General features: G+C 35.0%; 4 protein-coding genes and 1 pseudogene across 6 annotated transcripts in view; 3 read left to right on the top strand and 2 right to left on the bottom strand.

The window, feature by feature from the left end:
• LOC144568508 (proline-rich receptor-like protein kinase PERK5) overlaps positions 1-14,773 on the bottom strand; it is a 53,647-nt gene extending 38,874 nt beyond the window's left edge. Inside the window, exon 1 of the mRNA XM_078318866.1 lies at positions 14,770-14,773. The gene's annotated coding sequence lies outside the window, so the exon portion shown is untranslated. The remainder of the gene's footprint in view (positions 1-14,769) is intronic.
• LOC144568545 (Per1-like family protein) lies at positions 2,589-6,282 on the top strand. Its single transcript, XM_078318908.1, has 5 exons — positions 2,589-2,759; positions 3,060-3,312; positions 3,977-4,176; positions 4,612-4,799; positions 5,804-6,282. Exons 1-5 carry the CDS (start codon positions 2,665-2,667, stop codon positions 6,088-6,090), a joined length of 1,023 nt encoding a protein of 340 aa, XP_078175034.1. The 5' UTR covers positions 2,589-2,664; the 3' UTR covers positions 6,091-6,282.
• On the top strand, positions 9,428-13,003 carry LOC144568500 (L-type lectin-domain containing receptor kinase IX.1-like). Its single transcript, XM_078318860.1, has 2 exons — positions 9,428-11,381; positions 11,864-13,003. The coding sequence occupies exons 1-2, from the start codon at positions 9,727-9,729 to the stop codon at positions 11,889-11,891; spliced, it is 1,683 nt and encodes a 560-aa protein (XP_078174986.1). The 5' UTR covers positions 9,428-9,726; the 3' UTR covers positions 11,892-13,003.
• A 200-nt stretch (positions 14,774-14,973) lies between the features above and the next one.
• LOC144568502 (L-type lectin-domain containing receptor kinase IX.1 pseudogene) lies at positions 14,974-16,959 on the top strand (annotated as a pseudogene).
• Positions 16,960-17,260: 301 nt separating this feature from the next.
• NSI (nuclear shuttle interacting) lies at positions 17,261-20,547 on the bottom strand. Of its 3 annotated transcripts, XM_078318868.1 has the most exons (8): positions 20,388-20,546; positions 19,772-19,860; positions 19,428-19,485; positions 19,119-19,314; positions 18,478-18,571; positions 17,926-18,029; positions 17,709-17,802; positions 17,261-17,503 (listed from the first exon to the last, which is right to left on the bottom strand). In XM_078318868.1, exons 1-8 carry the CDS (start codon positions 20,459-20,461, stop codon positions 17,424-17,426), a joined length of 789 nt encoding a protein of 262 aa, XP_078174994.1. In that variant the 5' UTR covers positions 20,462-20,546; the 3' UTR covers positions 17,261-17,423. The 3 variants fall into 3 exon arrangements, with proteins under 3 accessions (XP_078174994.1, XP_078174995.1, XP_078174996.1); XM_078318869.1 differs by lacking the exon at positions 18,478-18,571 and having other exon boundaries at positions 17,926-18,054; positions 20,388-20,547; XM_078318870.1 differs by lacking the exons at positions 17,261-17,503; positions 17,709-17,802 and having other exon boundaries at positions 17,948-18,338; positions 20,388-20,547.
• Between the last annotated feature and the right edge of the window lie 774 nt (positions 20,548-21,321).

Genomic DNA, 21,321 nt, shown 5'->3' with positions numbered 1-21,321 from the left:
TTATTTAAACATACATTATGATTTAATTTATATTATCTTGCGTTAAAAAATGACTTAATTTCACAATCTAAGAATTTTCTATCATAATTTTTAGGGCAATGATTTTTTTTTCACCTAGGACATTTTCTCTCAAGGATCTCCTACTAACAAGGCTTTGTCAAATGTGTTCATGTTTGAGTTTTTTTTAACATGATTCGTATTTATATAAATATATTAATACAGATTCACGCACGTAAACATAATTTCATTTGTAAATTAACACGGACGAAAATTTTCCAAACAATTTTAGTAGACTCATATTATTTAATTAAATGCATAGCAAATATCTCTCCTTTTATTTTTTTTCCGGACATTCGAATTAAGAATTTTTGGGCCTATATATTAGGTTTTGTTGCGAAGCTTCTAAACCAGATTAAACATTTAATTCTTTTTTTTTTCTAATTTCTTATCAATAAATCCTCACTGATAAATGATAATAAAACATACCGATTAAATAATTTCTTATCAGAAGATGAAGTAGATCCCCCCATACCTACGAATTCGTATCCTCTGCATTAACTCAAAAGGGAATCAATTGAGTTAATGAATCTCAGCCGTTCAATTTGATTTAAGATTCATGTGAATTAAATATGCACTGATATTAAAGAGTCGCCTATGTTATAGGCAGGATCCGAATTGACTCCGTTTAAAATCAAACGGTTGAGATTCATTAACTCAAAAGATTCACTTTTGAGTTAATGAAGAGGATACGCATTCCATACCTACAGACGGGATGACTTCCATGGCCACCATTTATAAAAACAATATCTCTGTGCATACCAGATTTGGAGAGTAGCAGTCAGCAGATTTCGTTTTTGATTACTAGACCCAGAAAAAGTCTCTAGTTCCCAGCACGTTCCTTGATCAGTATAAAATAATTATTTTAGCCTCAGAAAAAAGTCTACCCAGAAAAAGTCTTTAGTTCCCAGCATGTGCCTAAATCAGTATAAAATCATTATTTCAATTCCATAAAAGTCTCAGGTCTAGTGAGAAATACGGATCGAATGAAGACATTTTCATACCCATATAGCTATTATGATAATAAAAAAAAGAGTGAGTCTATGGTACTATGCATTAGGGGTGAGTAAATCGCTCATAACTCGTGAGCCGCTCGTAACTCGCTCATTAACAGCTCGTCTAAACTCGCTCATTTATCCGCTCATTTAAACTCGCTTATTAACAACTCGCTCATTTACTTAATGAGCGAGCATGAGCATGACCCAACTCGCTCATAACTCGCTCATTAAGAATTTGCCACATCTAATCCATGCCACATTTAATCCTATGTAATTATGTGTAACATCAACCTTGCCTCATTAAGATTGATAGATAGTGAGCATAGTTTCATATTTAATCATGTGTAATATAGTGAGCACAATGTAACATTTAATCCTGTATAATATACTAATATTCATAGTTTCATATTCATTTTTTTTTTGTAAATCGGCAGAACCAAAACCTCCGCCTAAAGCCCAAAACAAGTAATAGTCATAACAACTCGCTCATTTAAATGAATTATGACAATTTGTTGAATTTTGTTATGATGACTTTTAACAAATTTTGTTATGCGTGGGCACACTATATAATTTTGTTATGAGTCATAAGTCATAACTCGTGAGCCGCTCATAACTCGCTCATTAAAAGCTCGCTCATTTACAACTCGCTCATTTATCCGCTCATTTAAACTCGCTCATTAACAACTCGCTCATTTACTTAACGAGCGAGCATGAGCATACCCTAACTCGCTCATGCTCGCTCATTAATCACCCCTACTATGCATATTACGATTTGGCACCGTGCTACAGCTCTATATTCGAGTTTTCAAATCCTAACAGTCGATCTGAACCGTTCATCTTGTTCTCCATATTAATATGTGTTTGGAGACCAAATTTTACATTTTTTGAAATTTTTTTACTATTTTTTTTAGATTTATTGAAAATCACTGTTTTTGGATGGTCCAGAATTTTCAGATCAAGTGATTTTCTAAATATCTAAAAAAATAGTAAAAAAATTTCAATAAATGTAAAATTTGGTCTCCAAATATATATTAATATGGAGAACAAGATAAACGGTTCGGATCGACCGTTAGGATTTGAAAACTCAAAATAGAGCCGTAGCACGGTAACAACCCGTGATATGCATAGTACCATAGACTCACTCTAAAAAAAAAAAAGATAAATCATAAATCTTGACTGTTCATTTAATGTGGTACGAATCTCAAAGTAGATCTCTTACAGTCTCAGACTCTCAGTAGGCTCCAGATTGAGTTTGAGTTGGCTGAGATTAATCTGGGCCGTACATTTTTTTAATTGTACCTCAGGTACCTGGGCGGAAACGGGCTCGTAGTCAAGAGTCAAGACTAGCGAAATAGAAGACGGATCTTTCACTCATTTCACCCTCATCTCGTTCAACCCGACCCGAACAAGCCTAAGCATGTGTCATTCACAGTTGCACATTTGGGCTGCTTGCTCTTTTTGGATCGGGTTTGTTATTTACTTCAATCCAACCCGTTAAGCGGTGTTGTTCTTCTATCGAGCCAAGCTCTGCTCTCCAGTTTCCATGACTTAATTTCCTGATCTGATTTTCGAATTACTTCCTTTTTTTGAGGTTTATTTCTCGATAGAGATGATGGGTGGTACTTGGATCGGCCTTATTTTTGCGCTAGCTTTTCTATTGCCATGTCTCAGTGCCAGCCCTGGAGATCGTGATTCGATCTATAGGTAATTGCTCTTCGTTTCAATTTGACCGTAAGGATTTGCGCTTTTATAATTTAGTAATGGAATGAAACTTGTTGAAATTGAGTAAATTTGTTGAAAGATAATTCTTTTCCTAGCTTGCTGTTGTGTATTTTTGTTAATTGTTGAGTTCGAAAGCACTGTTAGAGCTAATAAGCTCCAATTGATAAATTCATGGTCTACAGATAATTTTGAACTTAAATCACAGATTAGAATAGACCTCACATCATGTAGAAAAAAAAATCCAGCAAAATCATGAAGAATTCATTCTCTTTTGAACGGCAGGAATTGCGTGTGGCAATGTGAGACGGAAGGTTTAACTGGTGGCACTGAAATCCCTCATTGCACCAATGAAACTGTAGAGGAAGGTGGATGGTACACAAAAGAGCCGCTTTACGCACAATGGAGGCAGCTAAACTGTAAGGCCGACTGCCGGTACCACTGCATGATGCAAAGAGAGGAGGAGAGGCGGCTACAAGGGCTCGACCCTGTCAAGTACCATGGAAAATGGCCCTTTTTACGCATATTTGTTTTTCAGGTGCTAATTGTTTTCCCTTTTTTGTTTGTTTATTTGTTTTGATGCTTGAGCTCACAAAAGTGAATTGTTATGGTCCATAATGGCATATCAGACCCTGCTGGTATTTTATTATCTTTATTTATTTCTTTGTTGGTGTTTACTTGAGGTGGATAGATAACCTAGGGCTCAATTGATGTTGTTGTTTTGCTCTTTTGCTAAATGCAAGTTTGATAACCTGTACAGCACCAGTAAGAATACCCTAACATGTACCAGTTTGATTTGAATTTAACTAACACTAAAAACTGTGACATTAATTTTTTACATTTGCACGTAAATTAGTAAAGTTCTTCTAATCAAGGTTTACCACAAGTGAATTCAGATATTGTGCTTGTTAAGTCCAGTACCAGGATGTACCTGACGGTGTTGTACGTTACTGTTCAGGCTTGTATCACTGACATTTATCTCATTTACTTCTTCATTTTTCTCTTTGGTTATCTCGTTGTTGAATTATTTGATCTTTAGTTAATGCTTGGTGCTTAGTCACCTTAAACATGAAGTTTTAGCCGAATGTTGGTGTCTCTGATGTAATCTAAAGAAGATGAAGATGTCATGTCACATTAACACAAATTTTATTACATGCAACTCTGTGCAAAACATATTCTAATACCTGTTTTAAACTAATTAGGAGCCTCTCTCGGCTGCTCTATCAGCACTGAATCTGCTGGTGCATTTAACTGGTTGGATATCCTACTACAGGCTAGTAAATTACAACCTGCCTCTGCGGCCTCAATCTAAGAGGCCATATTACGAATACACAGGCTTGTGGCATATCTATGGACTTTTATCTATCAATGCTTGGTTCTGGAGCTCTATTTTCCATACTAGGTTTGTTGTTTTATCTATTATGCAAAATTAGTTTTGTATGCACGCGGGACTGACTTGTCTGCCTCTTCTACCATTATTTTCACATTTATGCTTATGTTTCAGCCCCCCATCTAAATTTTCTAGTTCTGCCCCTGGGTATTGTATTATGTGGTTACGATACTTAATCCTTAGGCCCATTGCCCCTAGGTTGGATTGCCATTACCATCTTTTAATTGGCACGAACTGGTACAATTTGTAGGATTAGAAACATTCAAGTCCTTTGGGGTAGCCGGATAATTAAATAAAATGATAGAAGTTAAAATAGTCCAGGCAAGGATTTTGAAGGTACAGTAAGCATCCAAGTTAAAAGATGCATTTTTGTTTTACTCTTTACACAAGTACCATTAAGGAAACAATCTAGATACTTTGGTAAGTAGAAGCTCCACATTTTTGTAGGGATATTGATTTGACAGAGAAGTTGGATTATTCATCTGCTGTGGCCTTACTTGGTTTTGCCTTGATCCTTTCCTTACTACGAACTTTCAATGTCAAAGATGAGGCTTCTAGGGTAATGCTATCTGCACCGATACTAGCATTTGTCACAACTCACATTTTGTTTCTCAACTTTTACGACTTTGATTATGGTAAGTCATTTCTCTTTATCCTTTCAAATATGACAGTTTTTAAGCAGTAACCTTTGAATAAAAGAACTAAGAAATAGCAAAAGAGCGCATACAGTGTCAGTTAATTGCAACTCGTTCCTTTGTTGTGAAATTTAAAACAGAACTCTGTTGTTAGTGATTCTCTAACACCAGTGCATTTGTATCTTATTATCAATAATGTGTAAAACCATGAAAATGACCAAATTATCCCTCGTTAATAAATTTTTTCAAATGATCATTTTCATTTATTATCTTAATGAACTCTGTCAAAATTTGGATGTGAGCTGGATTAAAGATCAGACCTCTCATTACAAAAAAGAATTACGACATGCACTTTAATTTCTCCCATTAGGGTTTTTACAGTTGTTGAAGAGGATGGGTGTTTTGTTTGCAAATAGTCATAAAATTTAGTGCCTTTTGTTGCACATTTCCATTGTATAGACTAGAGAGTATGGACTAGCTGCATTTCAGTGACCATGCATGAACTCAATACTTCACTAAAAAATATTATGGGCACACATGATTTATGATTCTGGCAAGCTATGCCTATAATACTGAACTGGCAAACTGTGCTTGCGAGGACAGCTATGATTACTAACCAGTATATATCCCAAAGCTATTCATAATAATGCTTCACATGAAGTTTTAGTGCAGTCCAAATTTGCATCACTACACTGTAGCTGTTCAATTGTGCTCATTTCAGACTTCATTTTGACTTTTACGATCAACTTTTCTCCAATCATTCAATCTTAACCCACTTTCAAAGTCAAACAAACCGAAAGTTTAATGTCAGCCTTTATTTTTTATTTATTTTTATAAAGGGCCCCGGTACACCTCAGCATCTTTTAGATGCTATTCTCAAGTATTAAACCTGCCTATCTATGTAGTGAGACGGAGCTCACGCTACTGAGCTAAGCTTTTATCATACTGGAAACCTAAAAAATGAGTGATTTTTCTTCTATATCATTATTCCTTTTATGATGCAGGATGGAACATGAAAGTCTGTTTACTAATGGTTGCAATACAACTCACTGCATGGTTGGTTTGGGGCGGGTTGAGTCGGCACCCAGCCCGCTTCAAGCTCTGGTTTGTGGTAATTGGAGGTGCTCTTGCTTCACTGCTTGAGATTTTTGACTTCCCTCCATACGAAGGATACGCTGATGCACACGCGCTCTGGCATGCTGCCACAATCCCTCTCACATTTTTGTGGTGGAGTTTTATTAAGGATGATGCCAGGTTTAGAACCTCCAATCTCGTCAAGAAGGCCAAGTGAAGTAGTAGGCAACGCTTTTTAATTTTTAGTGCTTGTTGGTTCCTTTTTTTTAGTCCATTTGTGTACTTTATTTTCTTGGGGGGGGGGGAGGTGTTGTTAAGCCTATTTAGTATTTTATATTAAGCATCTAAGTTGTAGTATAATTTTTTTAATAGTCTCGCTGGAATTTAGATTTTCATAGCTATTTCTTCATTTAGTTGCTGCTACACTGACAAGTTGGGAATTAAAAAAAAAAATTGACAACATCTAATTTTTTTTATTCGAATATAATATTTAAAAATAGGTAATTCTTTATAATTTACAATATATCAAAATATTGATCTTTGCACAAAATAAAAAAAATAAATTTTCGTAAATTTTATAAATAATAATAAAAATATATTTTATTCATAAAATTCGTTGAATTAAAAAATAATTCGAGGTACAGAAGGAGGATAGTTCAGATAAACGGGAATATATTTGGAGATCTCAAAATGAAATATTTCCTATTGTTTGGATGGCATAATTTTATTGAATTTATTGCATTGGGCATTTGGGCCCCATGTACTTATTTACAAGCTCCGAGAAGCAAGCAAACAAACAAACAAACAAACAAAAAAAATCTTAAAGAAGTATTAGAACACTGTAATTCAAACGCAGACCAAAAGGAATGTAGGCCTATAAAATGGATTCTATTATTATCAATGTGAGCATAATTTTATTTTTATGTAATATTTGATGTATTTCGGTTTCAATAATTTTAGGATCATAAATATGGTTCGAATTAATTACAAAAATATAAACAGACACACTAAAAATAATATAAATGATCTCCAGGCTCCAGCACAATCTCCAACCATTACATAATAATCTCAAGAATGATCTCCAACCATTACTCAATGATCTCAAAATGAAATAATATAGATTAGGCATTTTGTACTGGATATCAACCCAAGTGCTCTGACCTCTAAATTTATGTTTTCTATTGTAGTTTTCGATGAGATCAATCGCAGAGATCTTTTCTTGAAATTATGTTTCATTACTCTGTACCATTTCTCCAATTTTAACTTTTTTTTACCAGAACCACATTTTAGAAGGTCGCTAGTGCATTTACTGGTGACGCTAGTTGACGGGACAACTCTTTAAACTTACACGTGCAAGTAAACCTAGCATATGAAGTCTTTAAACTTAGCATATTAAATTTTTATACATAACATATCAAGAACAAAAAAATCAACAATATGAATATAACTCAAAAACACTTAATTATCAATCTCATTTGAAAGATAAATTTGAGTAGAAGACATTCGCAGTTTTAGATTTGCAAAATTCTCGTGGACTGTCGAAAAAATGGACGAGATTGATCGGAGAAAATAAAAATTACTAAAATGGATTTTTTTTTCGGTTTGGAGGCAAATTGAGAGAAAAAAAAATAGTTAGCAATTGAACTAGTTGGGGACCCGCTTGAAAATAATAGAAATAAATCAGCTGTTATTTCAATCCAACCATTCAAATTTTTTAATGTGTGCATCTCAATGAAGAAATATTTTCATGCACGAATCTCAACGAAGATCAATGGTTAAAATTGAAATAACATGTTCCAGTTATTACTTTGGAATAATAAGGAATAACAGCAGATTTATTTCCTAACGAGATGCTTGGGGCATAACTTTTTTAAGATGAAATTAAAAAAATTGTTTGGTTCGGTCTAACCGGTTTTACACTGAATCTAGCATTATATATTATGTCGTAATTTTTTTTATTTTTTTTAATATTTGGTTCGGACAGACAATGAGTTTAAAAATTTTGGTCAGTTTTTTTTTTTTTGAAATATGAGTTGGGATCAAGCCACCTAACACATTTAATATGGAGGATTTCCCCCACTTTGTAGGTTTCGAACCTATATGTATTAAAAATTTTGGTCGGTTTGATCTAAACCAGTTTTAAAATTTTCAGACCGAACCAAACCAAATAATTAAACTGATCTAAAAAAAATAAATTTTACTGAAAAAACTGAACCGTTTAATCCGAACTCTCTCTCTGTTCGATTTAAACCGGACCTGATAGACACTCCTAATCTCAAGGAATTGGAGACAAGAGGACTAAAAAGTTTAGAAAACGAGATTAAAAATTAAAAATTTAGACAAGAGGACTAAAATTTAAAATGCATGGTCTTGATTTCCACAATAATAAATTGAAATTCTAACCATTAAACCGCAAAGACGCATGTAATAATTTATGAGAAGCTGAACTAACATAAAAACTTAAAATAATTAAAAATATAACTAAATTCCATTATAAATGATTAAATTTTTTAAAATAATAGGTTGACTAAATACATCCTGACTATAAGTAGATCCGCCTCCAATTCAGTGGACATCAGACCAAATTCAATATAATATTCAATTTTAATCGTCGAATCTACATCAAAATTTGTACCGATCAAATATACATAAAATTTAATACAAATTGAACATCTCTGACTTTTGACAGGAAATCCAAATAACAATCCAAATAACAGCTCAAGATCTTATCATCTTAGTTGACTTCAAGTGTACTATTGAGTGATGAGCATGCTACCGATTCCCAAATAACAAGCCAATCAAAGAATTCGTCTACTATGCATTCACATTCAATTCAACTACTGAATAATGATTACTGAATTCGGATTCCCTAAAGTAAATCAAATTTTGAGTTTGAATCCGAACCGTCCTATCTTCCATCCAGGATCGGATTGGCCCAAATTATGATCGGACGGTCGTTACTCGTGATCCAAACCCAAAAATTCGAGTAACTTTGCAACTTGTTTGGATGGAGAGTAGAGAAAGAAAGAGAATGAAAAGAAAAAAAAAAAATTTCTATCGAATTGTGTTTGGTTTATAAAATTATATTGGAGGTGAAAGGTTTAATTTTATATCATTATATTCAATAAAATTGGTTTTTCTTCCAATTTGGAGTGTAAAGGATAAAAAAAAAATTGTTACAAATATTTTTAGAAAAAATAATATAAATATCCAATTCTATATCTTACCAACATAATTCTCATATAAATTTTTTTGTTGTAAACCTACAATAATTATCAAAATTTATCATTAATCTTTTAAATTTTAATAAGCCAAATAAAAACTAAAAAATAAAAATAAAAAAATTATTTTCTCTTATTAATCATTGAAACACAAAAGAATTAAATATATTCATCTTCATTTTTATACTTCCCTTTTCTTCCTCTACTCTCCATCCAAACAAGGTGTTAGTAGAACGACCCATAAATGCATTCATCTACTCTGCAACTTGATGAATCCGAATAGTGGATAGAGAAATAATTAAACAATGGTTTCCTTATTCCACTACGCGTTTTACTTGCTCTTTCTAGTTCTTCTTACCTTACAGCATTCTACATCATTCTCTTTCAACTACAATTTCTCAGATCCAAATTTTGACCGATCAAGCCTTCGATTGGAAGGTGATGCATTCTTCGATGGTGATGTTATAAACCTTTCTCGCCAAAACTCAGATGGAAACTTCGACCAAAGCCAAGGCCGTGCAACCTACAAGCAACCAATTTTATTGTGGGATCCTTCCACTGGTAAGGTTGCCAACTTCACAACAAGCTTCACTTTTGCTCTTCGCTATAGTGTTGAACTACGTGGAGATGGTATGACTTTTTTTCTTTTACCATACCCATCTGACCTGACGGACCAATCATCTCAGGGTTGCCTTGGTGCTGTTGAAAATTGCTACAGTACGAGTACAAAAAGGAAAAACCATGTTGTAGCTGTAGAGTTTGATAGTTACATGAATGATTGGGACCCGAGCAACAGTCATGTTGGAATTGATGTGGACTCGATCAGCTCCATTGTGTACCAAAACATCACACCGAGCACTAATCCGGACATGAGGATTACATCAAATATTACTTATGATAGTGGTACAAAAATGTTAACCGTTTTGGTGTACTCAGATAATAATGTGGGATTCGGAAATTATTCGTTAAGTGCAAAGGTTGATCTCAGAAGTTTATTTCCACCAGAGGTAGCTTTTGGCTTCTCAGGTGCTGCCGGTTATGCGAGATATGTGGAGTTGCATCAAATTTTTAATTGGTATTTCAACTCGACCCTAGAACCAAAGAACATATCGAGTCTGTGGTCTCTTAACAACATTCTTGAAGTGGTGATTGGATTAGTTACCAGTTTATTTATCATTGTTGGATTTGGATCTATAATTTGGTGGAAGAAGTACAGGACCCGGTATTATAAAGAGGTAGAAATGTATGAAGTAATGTATGATGAATTAACAAAACAAGCCGGACCCAAGATTTTCCAATATGATGAATTGGTCGTTGCTACTAAGAATTTTTCTGAGGAGCAGAAACTCGGTCGGGGGGCCTTTGGATGGGTTTACATCGGGTTTTTAAGCAATCTGAAAATTCATGTGGCAATTAAGAGACTGAGCAAGACTTACGAGGAAGGGATTAGAGAGTTCACGGCTGAGGTTGGGATTATAAGCCAGTTAAGGCACAGAAACCTTGTGGAACTCGTAGGTTGGTGCCACCACCAGAAAGAATTGTTGCTTGTTTACGAATACATGCCGAATGGTAGCCTTGACACACATCTTTACCCCAAAAACACTGACACGACACCTACTCTTCAATGGTCGTTGCGTTACAAGATAGCGCTCGGGCTAGGCTCTGCCCTTTCCTATCTTCACAGAGACTGGAACCAATGTGTTGTGCACAGGGACATCAAGCCTAGCAACATTATGCTGGATTCAGATTTCAATGCTAAATTGGGTGATTTTGGTCTAGCAAGGCTAATGGACCATAGATTGGGAACCCAGACAACAGATCCGGCTGGTACCATAGGATATCTCGCACCTGAATGCTTCTACACATGCCAAACAAGCAAAGAGTCAGATATATATAGTTTCGGTATTGTTCTGTTAGAAATTGCATGCGGAAGAATGCCGTGTGGAAGAAGACCATGCGTACCAGAAAGCCCCAACTTACTACTGGTGGAGTGGGTTTGGGAGTTACATGGGCATGGTAAAATTCTAGAAGCTGCTGATGACAGGCTTGACGGGAATTTTGAGGCGGCGCAAATGGAGTGTCTGATGGTTGTTGGGTTGTGGTGCGCTCACCCCGATGACAGTCAGAGACCGAATATAAAAAAAGCGACGGATGTCTTACACTTTGAATCTCCCTTACCTTTACTTCCTCGTAAAATGCCGGTACCAATGTATGCAGCTCCACTGGAAAATATTTCAATCCCATCTCGTAGTGAAACAACTACGAGTGCGGGGAGTATTATTACACGGTACGCAAGCTTAATTTTTTGGGGTGTTTGCTGGTCTAAGATCAGCATGACTAAGTGATCAGCAAAAACCAAAGTAGGGTTTATCGAAAAGTATCTGTAGTATTTTGTGTTTATCACTGATTTCTTGATTGAACTGGAGTTGATTTGCTTTCCTAACTTATTTTCTTAGTAGTCACTTAATCAAGTTTCTTATTTACCCTTCAACACTTAAATTTATCTTTTTTATCCCTTAACTCTTGCAATTGTTTCTTATTTACCCATCACTTAATTCTATATTATCTCTAATTAAATTATAAAAACTCTTAATTAAACTTTGATTAAAAAAAATAAAAGATAGTGTTGCCCTTTCATTTGCTTTCTTTTCTAGAACAGAATTACTGTACCATTCAGCCTTATTCAAGAATGCCGCAAACCATCCAACCTCGTTTACTTACTGTGGCGACTTCTTATAATTGTCTGCTATCTCCTTTTTTTTGTTTCAGAATGGGGTTGCCTAGCGATAGCACCTAGCTCAATCTCAAGATATCTGAACTTGTACCGTGGCCATGGTTGGAGACAAGAAAGCAGAAGAACCAATGACCTAGCCACCAGTAAATGATTTTTAGGATGAAAATATGGGCTTTCCTACTTTTTTTTTCTTTACGGAGAAGGCCAAATCGGTTCCATGACTTGGTTCATTGGCAAGTCATACTTTTTTTCAAATTGTCGGGACTAAGGGAAAACGTGGTTTACCAGTTGGATCTGGGCTTAACAACTAGCATATCTTCTATCTTGAAAGCACAGTTGAATGAGAATCTCATATAAATTCTAAAGTATACTGTAAGAGCAAGGAAAATTACGGTAAAGAGATACAGAGATGTGTAATTGAACAATATGATTTTCTATTTTCTATTTTCATCATTTCTCTGATACAACAGGTACCTGTATTTATAGACCCTGGTTACAATGTAATTCTATACTAAATGAGCCTAACTGCTTCAGCAACAAACTCTAACAGTAACCTTTAATTACAATTATGCCCTGTATAGACTCAATCAATATCTAACAGAATCCTTCGCCTAATATATTACCTCACACAAACTTACACTTGTAGAAAAGAAATTTAAACACTTTTCATGCACACTAAAATCTCCCCAACGGTAGGTCTCGGCTCACAGGACCACTTGCTGATGGGCTGACAATGCCATGATACTGCTGGTATAAGCGGTACCAATTCTGCCACTGGAGATGATCCTGGTACCGCTGATACGGTTGCTGTTACGGAAGTGTTGCCGAGGAGGGCCAGCAAAGAGAGGCAAAAACACTGCCAATGGTACTGCTGAAGACACTGGTACCTCTGATGCTGTTACTGGTACAGAAATATTTGCATGGATGAACAGCAAAAATAGGGACAGCATTGGGCAGCTGAACCTGGCGCTACCTGGTTTCACTTTACTTCTGTTTTTAGTTTGTGTTTACTTACATCTTCATTTCACTTTTTGATGCTCAACTGTTTTTAATTGTCTGCTATTTCACTTCTAATTTGTGTTCTCCCAAGTGGTCACAGCATAGATGTACAAAAGAAAGAAAAGTAAAAGGATAATTTTGTCTTTTATTTTTTTAATCAAAATTTAATCAAGAGTTATAATTTAACCAGAGATAATTTAGAATTAGTAAGTAATGGGTAAATAAGAAATCATCATAAGAGTTAAGGGATAAATAAGATAAATTTAAGTTTTGAAGCGTAAATAAGAAACTTGAGATGTTTTGAAGGGTATGTAAAAAAATTTCCATTTTTTTATGGTCAGTATTTCCATAACCTTTCAGTTGTTATTCTAGTATTAGATAGTTGATATCCCAATTAATTGGATTTGAGGTGTTGAAATTGATCTGTAAGAGCATCTACGTCTCTGGTATTATGAGAGTTTCTAATTCAATTTCAAAGATGTGAGAGAGTTTATTATTTAGAAACTATGCACAAATTTTTTTTATTAAGAAACTGTTTATAAATTTCATTCTGGCCAAATAATTAGCTCAAATTATTTCTTTTCTTTTTTAATTTAATGCTAACGTGGTTTAATTGAAACTTTAAAAATTAATTTTAGAGATGTGAGAGTTAAAAATTTTAGAAATTTTAATTTTTAAAAAGTGATTAACAGTTATTTATACCATTTGAGTTTCGGATGTGGATGATCTAATTAGAAAACAGGTATCCTGTATAACCACATGATTTACTCGATATTAGTATCTGAGCTCTGTACTGGAATCGTTGACCAATCACCTCCATATCAATAATGGCAATTAATGCATCAGCTTTTCCTCTCATCAAAGGAATCACAAAAGGAAGGTATATCCGTATATACCCAGTGTCAAAAGCTCCCACATGTTGTGGGGTCTGGGGAATTTAGTAGACTTCGAAGGCACACCAATAATTGGCTTATGTCGAATCAAAAAAAAAAAAAAAAAATTGGCTTATGCAATGTCTGAGGAAACCATAGGAAAATTATTTAACAGAAATATCTGTAACATAATTAGCGCCCACTAAAAAATAAGATTTTTATTACCTGATTTGAAGTAGAAAAATGTACTGTTCGAATGCCACCAACACTCATTTGTGGATATGTGTGAAGTGTGGACAATTTTTCTTGACTTCAACATTTGGGCCAGTAAATGTTGACAATCTTAGCCAACACATTTGTTTAAATGCGGTTGTCACATAGTACTATCAAATAATTAAACGAGAATAATTGATCATAATTAGAAATAACTGGTCTATTAATTGGAAAAATTCATGATGGTTTGATTACCACTAACGACTAATCGGCCGATTAATCAGTCCAAACGGACGTTTGTTTACAACACTGGTACGGACCTTAGATCAAAGAACATATCAAACAAAGAACCAAAGATGAGGGGGTGTACTGAGTACTGACCCTTTCAAATAAACAAAAGAAAAATGATTTGCCGAGTGAGCATGATAATGATTCCCAAATAATAATAAGCCAGTCAAAGAATGATGAAAAAAAATAAGTCAACTCATTCATAAAAGCCAATCAAAGGATGTTGACGCGCTTTTCCTCCAACTGTCCTCACTACTTTTTCATTATAACCCTCCCTTTATTATATTTCACATTCTAAACAAAAAGATTGCTCTTCGTAGAAGTGGGAAAAAATTATGAGCGAGACAACTGTCTTGGAAAAATAGAAGGGTGTCTCTATGATATTTTGCACATTTTGAGGGTTATGTTTGTAGAAGGGACCCAGAACTTAAATTTCAATAAAGACTTGTACATCATTGAGCAAGATAGATGCCACATTAAAAAAATTCAATAAATGTGTGTCTACTGTCTACTATGCAACTCGCATGAATCCAAGTAGCTATTGATAGAGAAAACAATGATCTCCTTACTTCACTTCCCCCTTTACTTGCTCTTTCTCTTCCTTACCATCCAACATTCAACATCATTCTCCTTCAACTACAACTTCTCTGATCCAACTTTCGACCAATCAGCGCTCCGATTGGAAGGTGATGCATTCTTGGATGGTGATATCATAAACCTCTCTCGCTACAATGCTGATGGAAACTTTGACCAAAGCCAAGGGCGTGCAACCAACAAGCAACCGATTTTACTGTGGGATCCCACCACTGGTAAGGCTGCCAACTTCACAACAAGCTTTACTTTTGCTCTTCGCTATCCTGTCGAACAACCTGGTGGAGATGGTATGACTTTTTTTCTGATACCGTATCCATCTGATCTGACAGACCGTTCACATCAGGGTTGCCTTGGTGTTGTTGAAAATTGCTACACAAGTACAAAAAGGAAAAACCATGTTGTAGCTGTAGAGTTTGATAGTTACATGAATGAATGGGACCCGAGCAACAGTCATGTTGGAATTGATGTGGACTCGATCAGCTCCATTGTGTACCAAAACATCACACTGAGCACTAACACGGACATGAGGATTACATCGAATATTACTTATGATAGTGGTACAAAATTATTAACCGTTTTGGTGTACTCAGATAATAATGCGGGATTCGGGAATTATTCGTTAAGTGCGAAGGTTGATCTCAGAAGTTTATTGCCGCCAGAGGTAACTATTGGCTTCTCAGGTACTACCCGCCATGCGAGATATGTGGAGTTGCATCAAATTTTTAATTGGTATTTCAACTCGACCTTAGAACCAAAGAACATATCGAGTCTGTGGTCTCGTAGCAACATTCTTAAAGTGGTGATTGGATTAGTTACCAGTTTATTTTTCATTGTTGGATTTGGATCTATAATTTGTTGGAAGAAGTACAGGATCCGGTCTTATAAAGCTGTAGAAATGCATGAAATGATGTATGATGAATTAAAAAAACAAGCTGGGCCCAAGGTTTTCAAATATGACGAATTGCTCGTTGCAACTAAGAACTTCACTGAGGAGCAGAAACTCGGTCGAGGGGCCTTCGGATGGGTTTACATCGGGTTTTTAAGCAATCTAAAAATTCATGTGGCAATTAAGAGACTGAGCAAGACTTACGAGAAAGGGATTAGAGAATTCACGGCTGAGGTTGGGATTATAAGCCGGTTAAGGCACAGAAACCTGGTGGAACTCGTAGGTTGGTGCCACCACCATAAAGAATTGTTGCTTGTTTACGAATACATGCCGAATGGTAGCCTTGACACACATCTTTACCCCAAAAACACTGACACAACACCTACTCTTCAATGGTCGTTGCGTTACAAGATAGCGCTCGGGCTAGGCTCTGCCCTTTCCTATCTTCACAGAGACTGGAACCAGTGTGTGGTGCACAGGGACATCAAACCTAGCAACATTATGTTGGATTCAGATTTCAATGCTAAATTGGGTGATTTTGGTCTGGCAAGACTCATTGACCACAGGTTGGGAACACAGACAACAAATCCAGCTGGTACCATAGGATATCTGGCCCCGGAATGCTTCTACACAAGCCAAACAAGCAAAGAGTCAGATGTATATAGTTTCGGTATCGTTCTGTTAGAAATTGCATGTGGAAGAATGCCCTGTGGAAGAAGACCATGCGTACCAGAAAACCCCAATAAACGACTGGTGGAGTGGGTTTGGGAGTTACACGGGCACAGTAAAATTCTAGATGCTGTTGATGACAGGCTGAGTGGGGATTTTGAGGCGGAGAAAATGGAGTGTCTGATGGTTGTTGGGTTGTGGTGCGCTCACCCTGACGACAGTCAGAGACCTAATATAAAAAAAGCAATGGATGTATTACACTTTGAATCTCCCTTACCCCTTCTTCCTCCCAAAATGCCGGTACCAATGTATGCAGCTCCACTAGAAAATATTTCTATCTCATCTTGTAGTACAAGAATTTCAAGTGCCATGAGTACTATTGATCTGTAGGCAAGATCAAGTTTTGATGTGTTTGCTGGTTTGATATCAGCATGGCTAACAGGCTAAGTGGTCAGAAGAACCATGTAGGATTTATAAGTATCTGTAGTATTCTGTGTTTAGCACTGATTTTTGTTTGAACTGTAGTTGATTTGTTTTCCAAACTTATCGTTTGTCACTTAAATGCCTGTATTTAATATCACATTTTATGATCAGTGGTTCCATAACCTTTTAGTTGTTATTATAGTATTATATAATTAATATTCCAATCAGTTAGCTTATAGGTGTTAGAATTTGATCTGATAATCACACGATTCACTTGATTATCCATTAGATAAAGGGAAATGAGCTGATTATAAACTTTTTACCCACTATTTCCTACAGTTATAGATTGGGGCAGCCGGAAACTAATCTAGGAATTCTAGCAAGTGTTGGTTTAAACCAAATACCAAGGCAAGAAACCTTTTCCAGATATCTCTCCATGTGGTGAAATCCATTGTTTTTTGTTTGACTAAACAACTACAAAGATAAAATTACATAAGAAATTTCTTCATTTTATCAGTTAATGGTACTGTGTTACAAAATAATATTTATGAAGGCACTGAGGTCATTTGTACATATAGAACTGTTGTATAATCTTTGCCCCGATTGTCTCGGTGTAATAGAGAAACATAAAGAAACCATACAAAATCTTAGTCAGAAGGGCAAGTGCCAGAACATGCCTTTGATGCCCTCAGGATCAGCTTCAAACCCTAAATTCTTGTAAAAATCTACAACTGCATTCAAAACATATTTTTGGAGAAACTTTAATCATATCATATTTCTTTAATTTTGAAGGTTGATCTTGTGATTTACTAATATATGGCCATCAAAATCACTACAATAGCAAATATGGTTGCTACACCACCACTACTTAACACAAACATCTTACTTGGTCAATAACAAGAATGAGTAGGTTTTATACTTCAGAAGAAAAATTACCTTTACTATCAGCAAATAATGTAATATTTCCAATATCCCTTTGGAGCAATGCCCTTGTTAGCTTTTGTATAAGCAACTTACCGAGGCCCTGACCCTACAAAAGGAACCAAAAGACAAGCAAAATAAATCACAGTCATATCATCAAAAGTTAAATAATGGACAGGAAAAAGAAAACAATGCATTATAGTTTATATTATATTAGTTGCCTTTTGCTTACCTGATAGGAGGGATCAACAATGACATCCCAAATAGTAGCATTAAATGCTTGGTCTGAGGTGGCACGAGCCATCCCGATAAGCTGCTTCCTCTCTTCATCTCCTTCTGTCAAATCACTTTTCCATATACACTAAGGCATTCATCATCTCCATTTTTAGTTGAACTTGAAAATTTTAATAAAATGTTCATTTACAATATATTAGGTGAGAAATTTTTTATCTTTTTCCTACAAAAATCTAAATAATATACCACAATTCTATAAAAACCAAGTATATCTAAACTACCATAAATCTAAGAAAATTTCTAGCAAACCCCTTGCCTCTAATTTTATTTCCATCCAAATTTCCCATAATGTCTCATTACTTAGTTTTCTTTTGAAGAAAGAGGAAGAGTCTACTAGAATCGGCACTTCTCCTACCATGTGTAAGGGTTAGGGAGATATTCAGCTCTTTCACAGTTGAAATTAGAAACATCTCATAGAAGTAATTAATGATAAAAATATATAAACTTTAAAATAAAAAATTATACAATCAATGATTGAAAAAGTTGTTACCAGGATATTTAATTATAGAATGCAATGTAGCAACCAAAAAGCTATTCTTTAGAGATACCGCTACTTTTGATAAAGGTCTCCTGGGCCATCCTACCTAACATTTCACATTAAATACTATATAAAAGTTATTCTGTTTGTACAGCTTATACAGCCAGACCATTTGGCACCAACACATAATGATATGTTACCAAGCCAAGCCCAATTCTGTTAGTAAAGGATTAATAATGTTGTTGTGTTTTGCAATACCCACTACTTAATAAAAACCAACACTGTGTCTTTCAACCAGCAACCCAACTTTGCTTCAGAAATATTGCACATAACACGACAAATATAAGACTCAAAAAAGTATATTAAGTGACAGGGTTGTCCCTTTTCTCTACAAACTATGAACTTGTAAGCAAAATGGATGTAGACATAACACACAAATATAGCACAATTCAATTTGTTTCAAATAATATGAAAAATGTCAAATAATATGAAAAATGTCAGGGACAATATAGTCGTCTTTTGCTTCAGTTAATATAATCCAATGGTCGCTGATTTGCAATGACCAAATATTGTTGGGTACTAATTCAAAATACAAAACATTAGGGTTTATTTGAAAAGTACAGGGTAAAAATAACTTTGAGATAGAGAAAAACCTTATCACATAAGTCTTGAAGAGCATGCACATCAACATCTCCAGTTAGGGAAAAGATAATCTGCTCTTGGGACCCATCTGGCAGTGACCTATCAGCAAGTACTAATTGGTCTGGTATGGGCTCTTCTTCTGCTTCCTCTTCATTTATTGTAGAGGGGGGTGCCATTGTCTCTGTTGCATTGTTGTTTTTCAAGAAGCTATGATGGAAGTATAAAAACCATTCACTCCCTTATACATGGCAACAATTTTTAATTCTTGTAATGTAAGAAAAGTAACATACAGAATTTTGATACCATTAACAATGAATTACCTGGATGCAATCGAATCCCAAAAGCCAGCTCTTAAGAACCATCTCTCTAACCTTTTTTCTGAAATTTATTAATAACCATGGTGTGACATGAATAGAAAAAAAAATGATAAGAATAGAATAAAGCTAATCACAAGTGGAAAGTTTGAACCATTCTTTGACATAACATAACCCACTGTAAGATGAGAAATCCTGTAATTAACCAAATATACCTCAATTCAACATTTCAACCTCATTTGCCAAGAACCTTATATTAATTTAGTACCCCTCAGATTGCAACTCAATTCTGCATCATTGTCACCAATTTCGACAGAACTTAACCAGCTCACAACTGAAAGAGAACATACCTGGTTTTCGCCTTAACCTAAGGTACACTCTAGGGGGTAAAAGCTTATTTCGAACTTCATATCCGGAATAACTGGGACATGCATTGCACCTGAATTTAACATAAATATAGAAGTACAAAACTTAACTAATATTTCTTGTTGAATCTACGAGATATTGTCCGATTTTAGCCATAACATTCCAGAACTGGAGGCATTGATCAGTCAAAATTATATTAAAATAGCACAGAAAACAGGAACTGGAAGGACGATGAGGGAGAAAAAGGTTTAAACTTTGTTAATTTCATTTCATTAATTGTAGAATTAGCTCATTGTGACCAATTAATGCTTACACTGGAGACAGAGTCAAAATAGGTCTCAAAATGAAAATTACAACATGACAATGGTATATTATCCCATTTCTTAGCAAGCATCGTCCCAGTAGAGAAAGAAATCCAACCAAGACAAATACAAAGATGTATCAACAACAGTATCTGAATCAAATATCAGTAAATTTCCTCTAAGAGTAAAAAAGAAAAAAAAATAATTCAAATTGAGGCTGATGAAATAAATAACGGAGCAATTATAACGAATGGAGATAACTTTGAAGGAGTGAAGAGCAGAGAGAGAAGGCAGATACCTCTGAAGGAGAGATGCTCTCTGATGAAGTGAACTCAGCGGGAAGGAAGAAGGAAGAACCGAGACCGGTTCCATCGAGAGGTGGGAGATGCGAGCGAGCGAGCGAGCGAGAGAGAGAGAGGAGAGAGAGGTCTGGGAAAATTAAAGCGGATACATAGAAGAAGACTGGATCAGCATCTCTTGGCTATGGCGTTATCCCAGATTAGCACGGATCTTAAAGTACATGGATGCTCTAGATCAAATTGATTACCTGAGGGAAAAGAGATGGATCAAAACCAAGGCAACCTAATCAGATATGCAAAAAAGTGTGATTTTGTATCAATCTAAAAAATAGTAAATAAATTTTAAAAGTTATAAAATTTGGTCTCTAAGTACATTTTAATATAGAAATCATGTTGATAAGTTTGAAATCTCTATTTAAACTTTAAAAACGAAAATAAAAATATGGGATATGAATAAAGAACAAAAACAATGAATCATTTTAACCATAATCTATTTACCGGAGGCATGAAACAATTACACTAGGTAGTAAACTGGTATCTTTAGTTCTACATGTAAGACACCAAGAATAGACAATGACAGGATTTGGAGGTATACAGTTGTTTCAAAGCAGATATCTCACACTCACAGTAAAGAACTGTACTAGTGGTAAACTGGATTGGCAGGGTTGATTGTTAAAAGATTTTTTTTTTCTTATATTATGTAATTCTAGCAGTGCATCAGACTTTTACGGTATATTTTTTGAAAAATATCGTTCAAATTTTAAAATTAATTTATAAATATATGCTAAAATATTTATATATACGGTATATAACAAAATTTAAGTTAAAATTAAGTTAAGTGATGTGTGAAGTTCGTGTTGGTTTGGCATCTTTTTTCTACTCATTTTTTAGCAATATTTACTCTCTCTTTTTTGTAGTATTTTGAAATATTTT

This window comes from Carex rostrata, chromosome 17, assembly GCF_964058835.1.
Source record: "Carex rostrata chromosome 17, lpCarRost1.2, whole genome shotgun sequence".
Classification (NCBI taxonomy): Eukaryota; Viridiplantae; Streptophyta; class Magnoliopsida; order Poales; family Cyperaceae; genus Carex; species Carex rostrata.
This window is presented reverse-complemented; position numbering and strand designations above follow the sequence as displayed.

Coding starts and splice junctions, on each gene's coding strand:
- LOC144568545 (XM_078318908.1), top strand. CDS start 2,665: ATGATGGGTGGTACTTGGATCGGCCTTATTTTTGCGCTAGCTTTTCTA. Junction 2,760..3,059: donor GATCGTGATTCGATCTATAG/GTAATTGCTCTT, acceptor TTTGAACGGCAG/GAATTGCGTGTGGCAATGTG. Junction 4,800..5,803: donor CTTTTACGACTTTGATTATG/GTAAGTCATTTC, acceptor TTTATGATGCAG/GATGGAACATGAAAGTCTGT.
- LOC144568500 (XM_078318860.1), top strand. CDS start 9,727: ATGACTTTTTTTCTTTTACCATACCCATCTGACCTGACGGACCAATCA. Junction 11,382..11,863: donor GCGGGGAGTATTATTACACG/GTACGCAAGCTT, acceptor TTTTTGTTTCAG/AATGGGGTTGCCTAGCGATA.
- NSI (XM_078318868.1), bottom strand. CDS start 20,461: ATGGAACCGGTCTCGGTTCTTCCTTCTTCCTTCCCGCTGAGTTCACTT. Junction 19,315..19,427: donor TGGGATTCGATTGCATCCAG/GTAATTCATTGT, acceptor CTTCCATCATAG/CTTCTTGAAAAACAACAATG. Junction 17,504..17,708: donor ATTATTTGCTGATAGTAAAG/GTAATTTTTCTT, acceptor TTTTGAATGCAG/TTGTAGATTTTTACAAGAAT.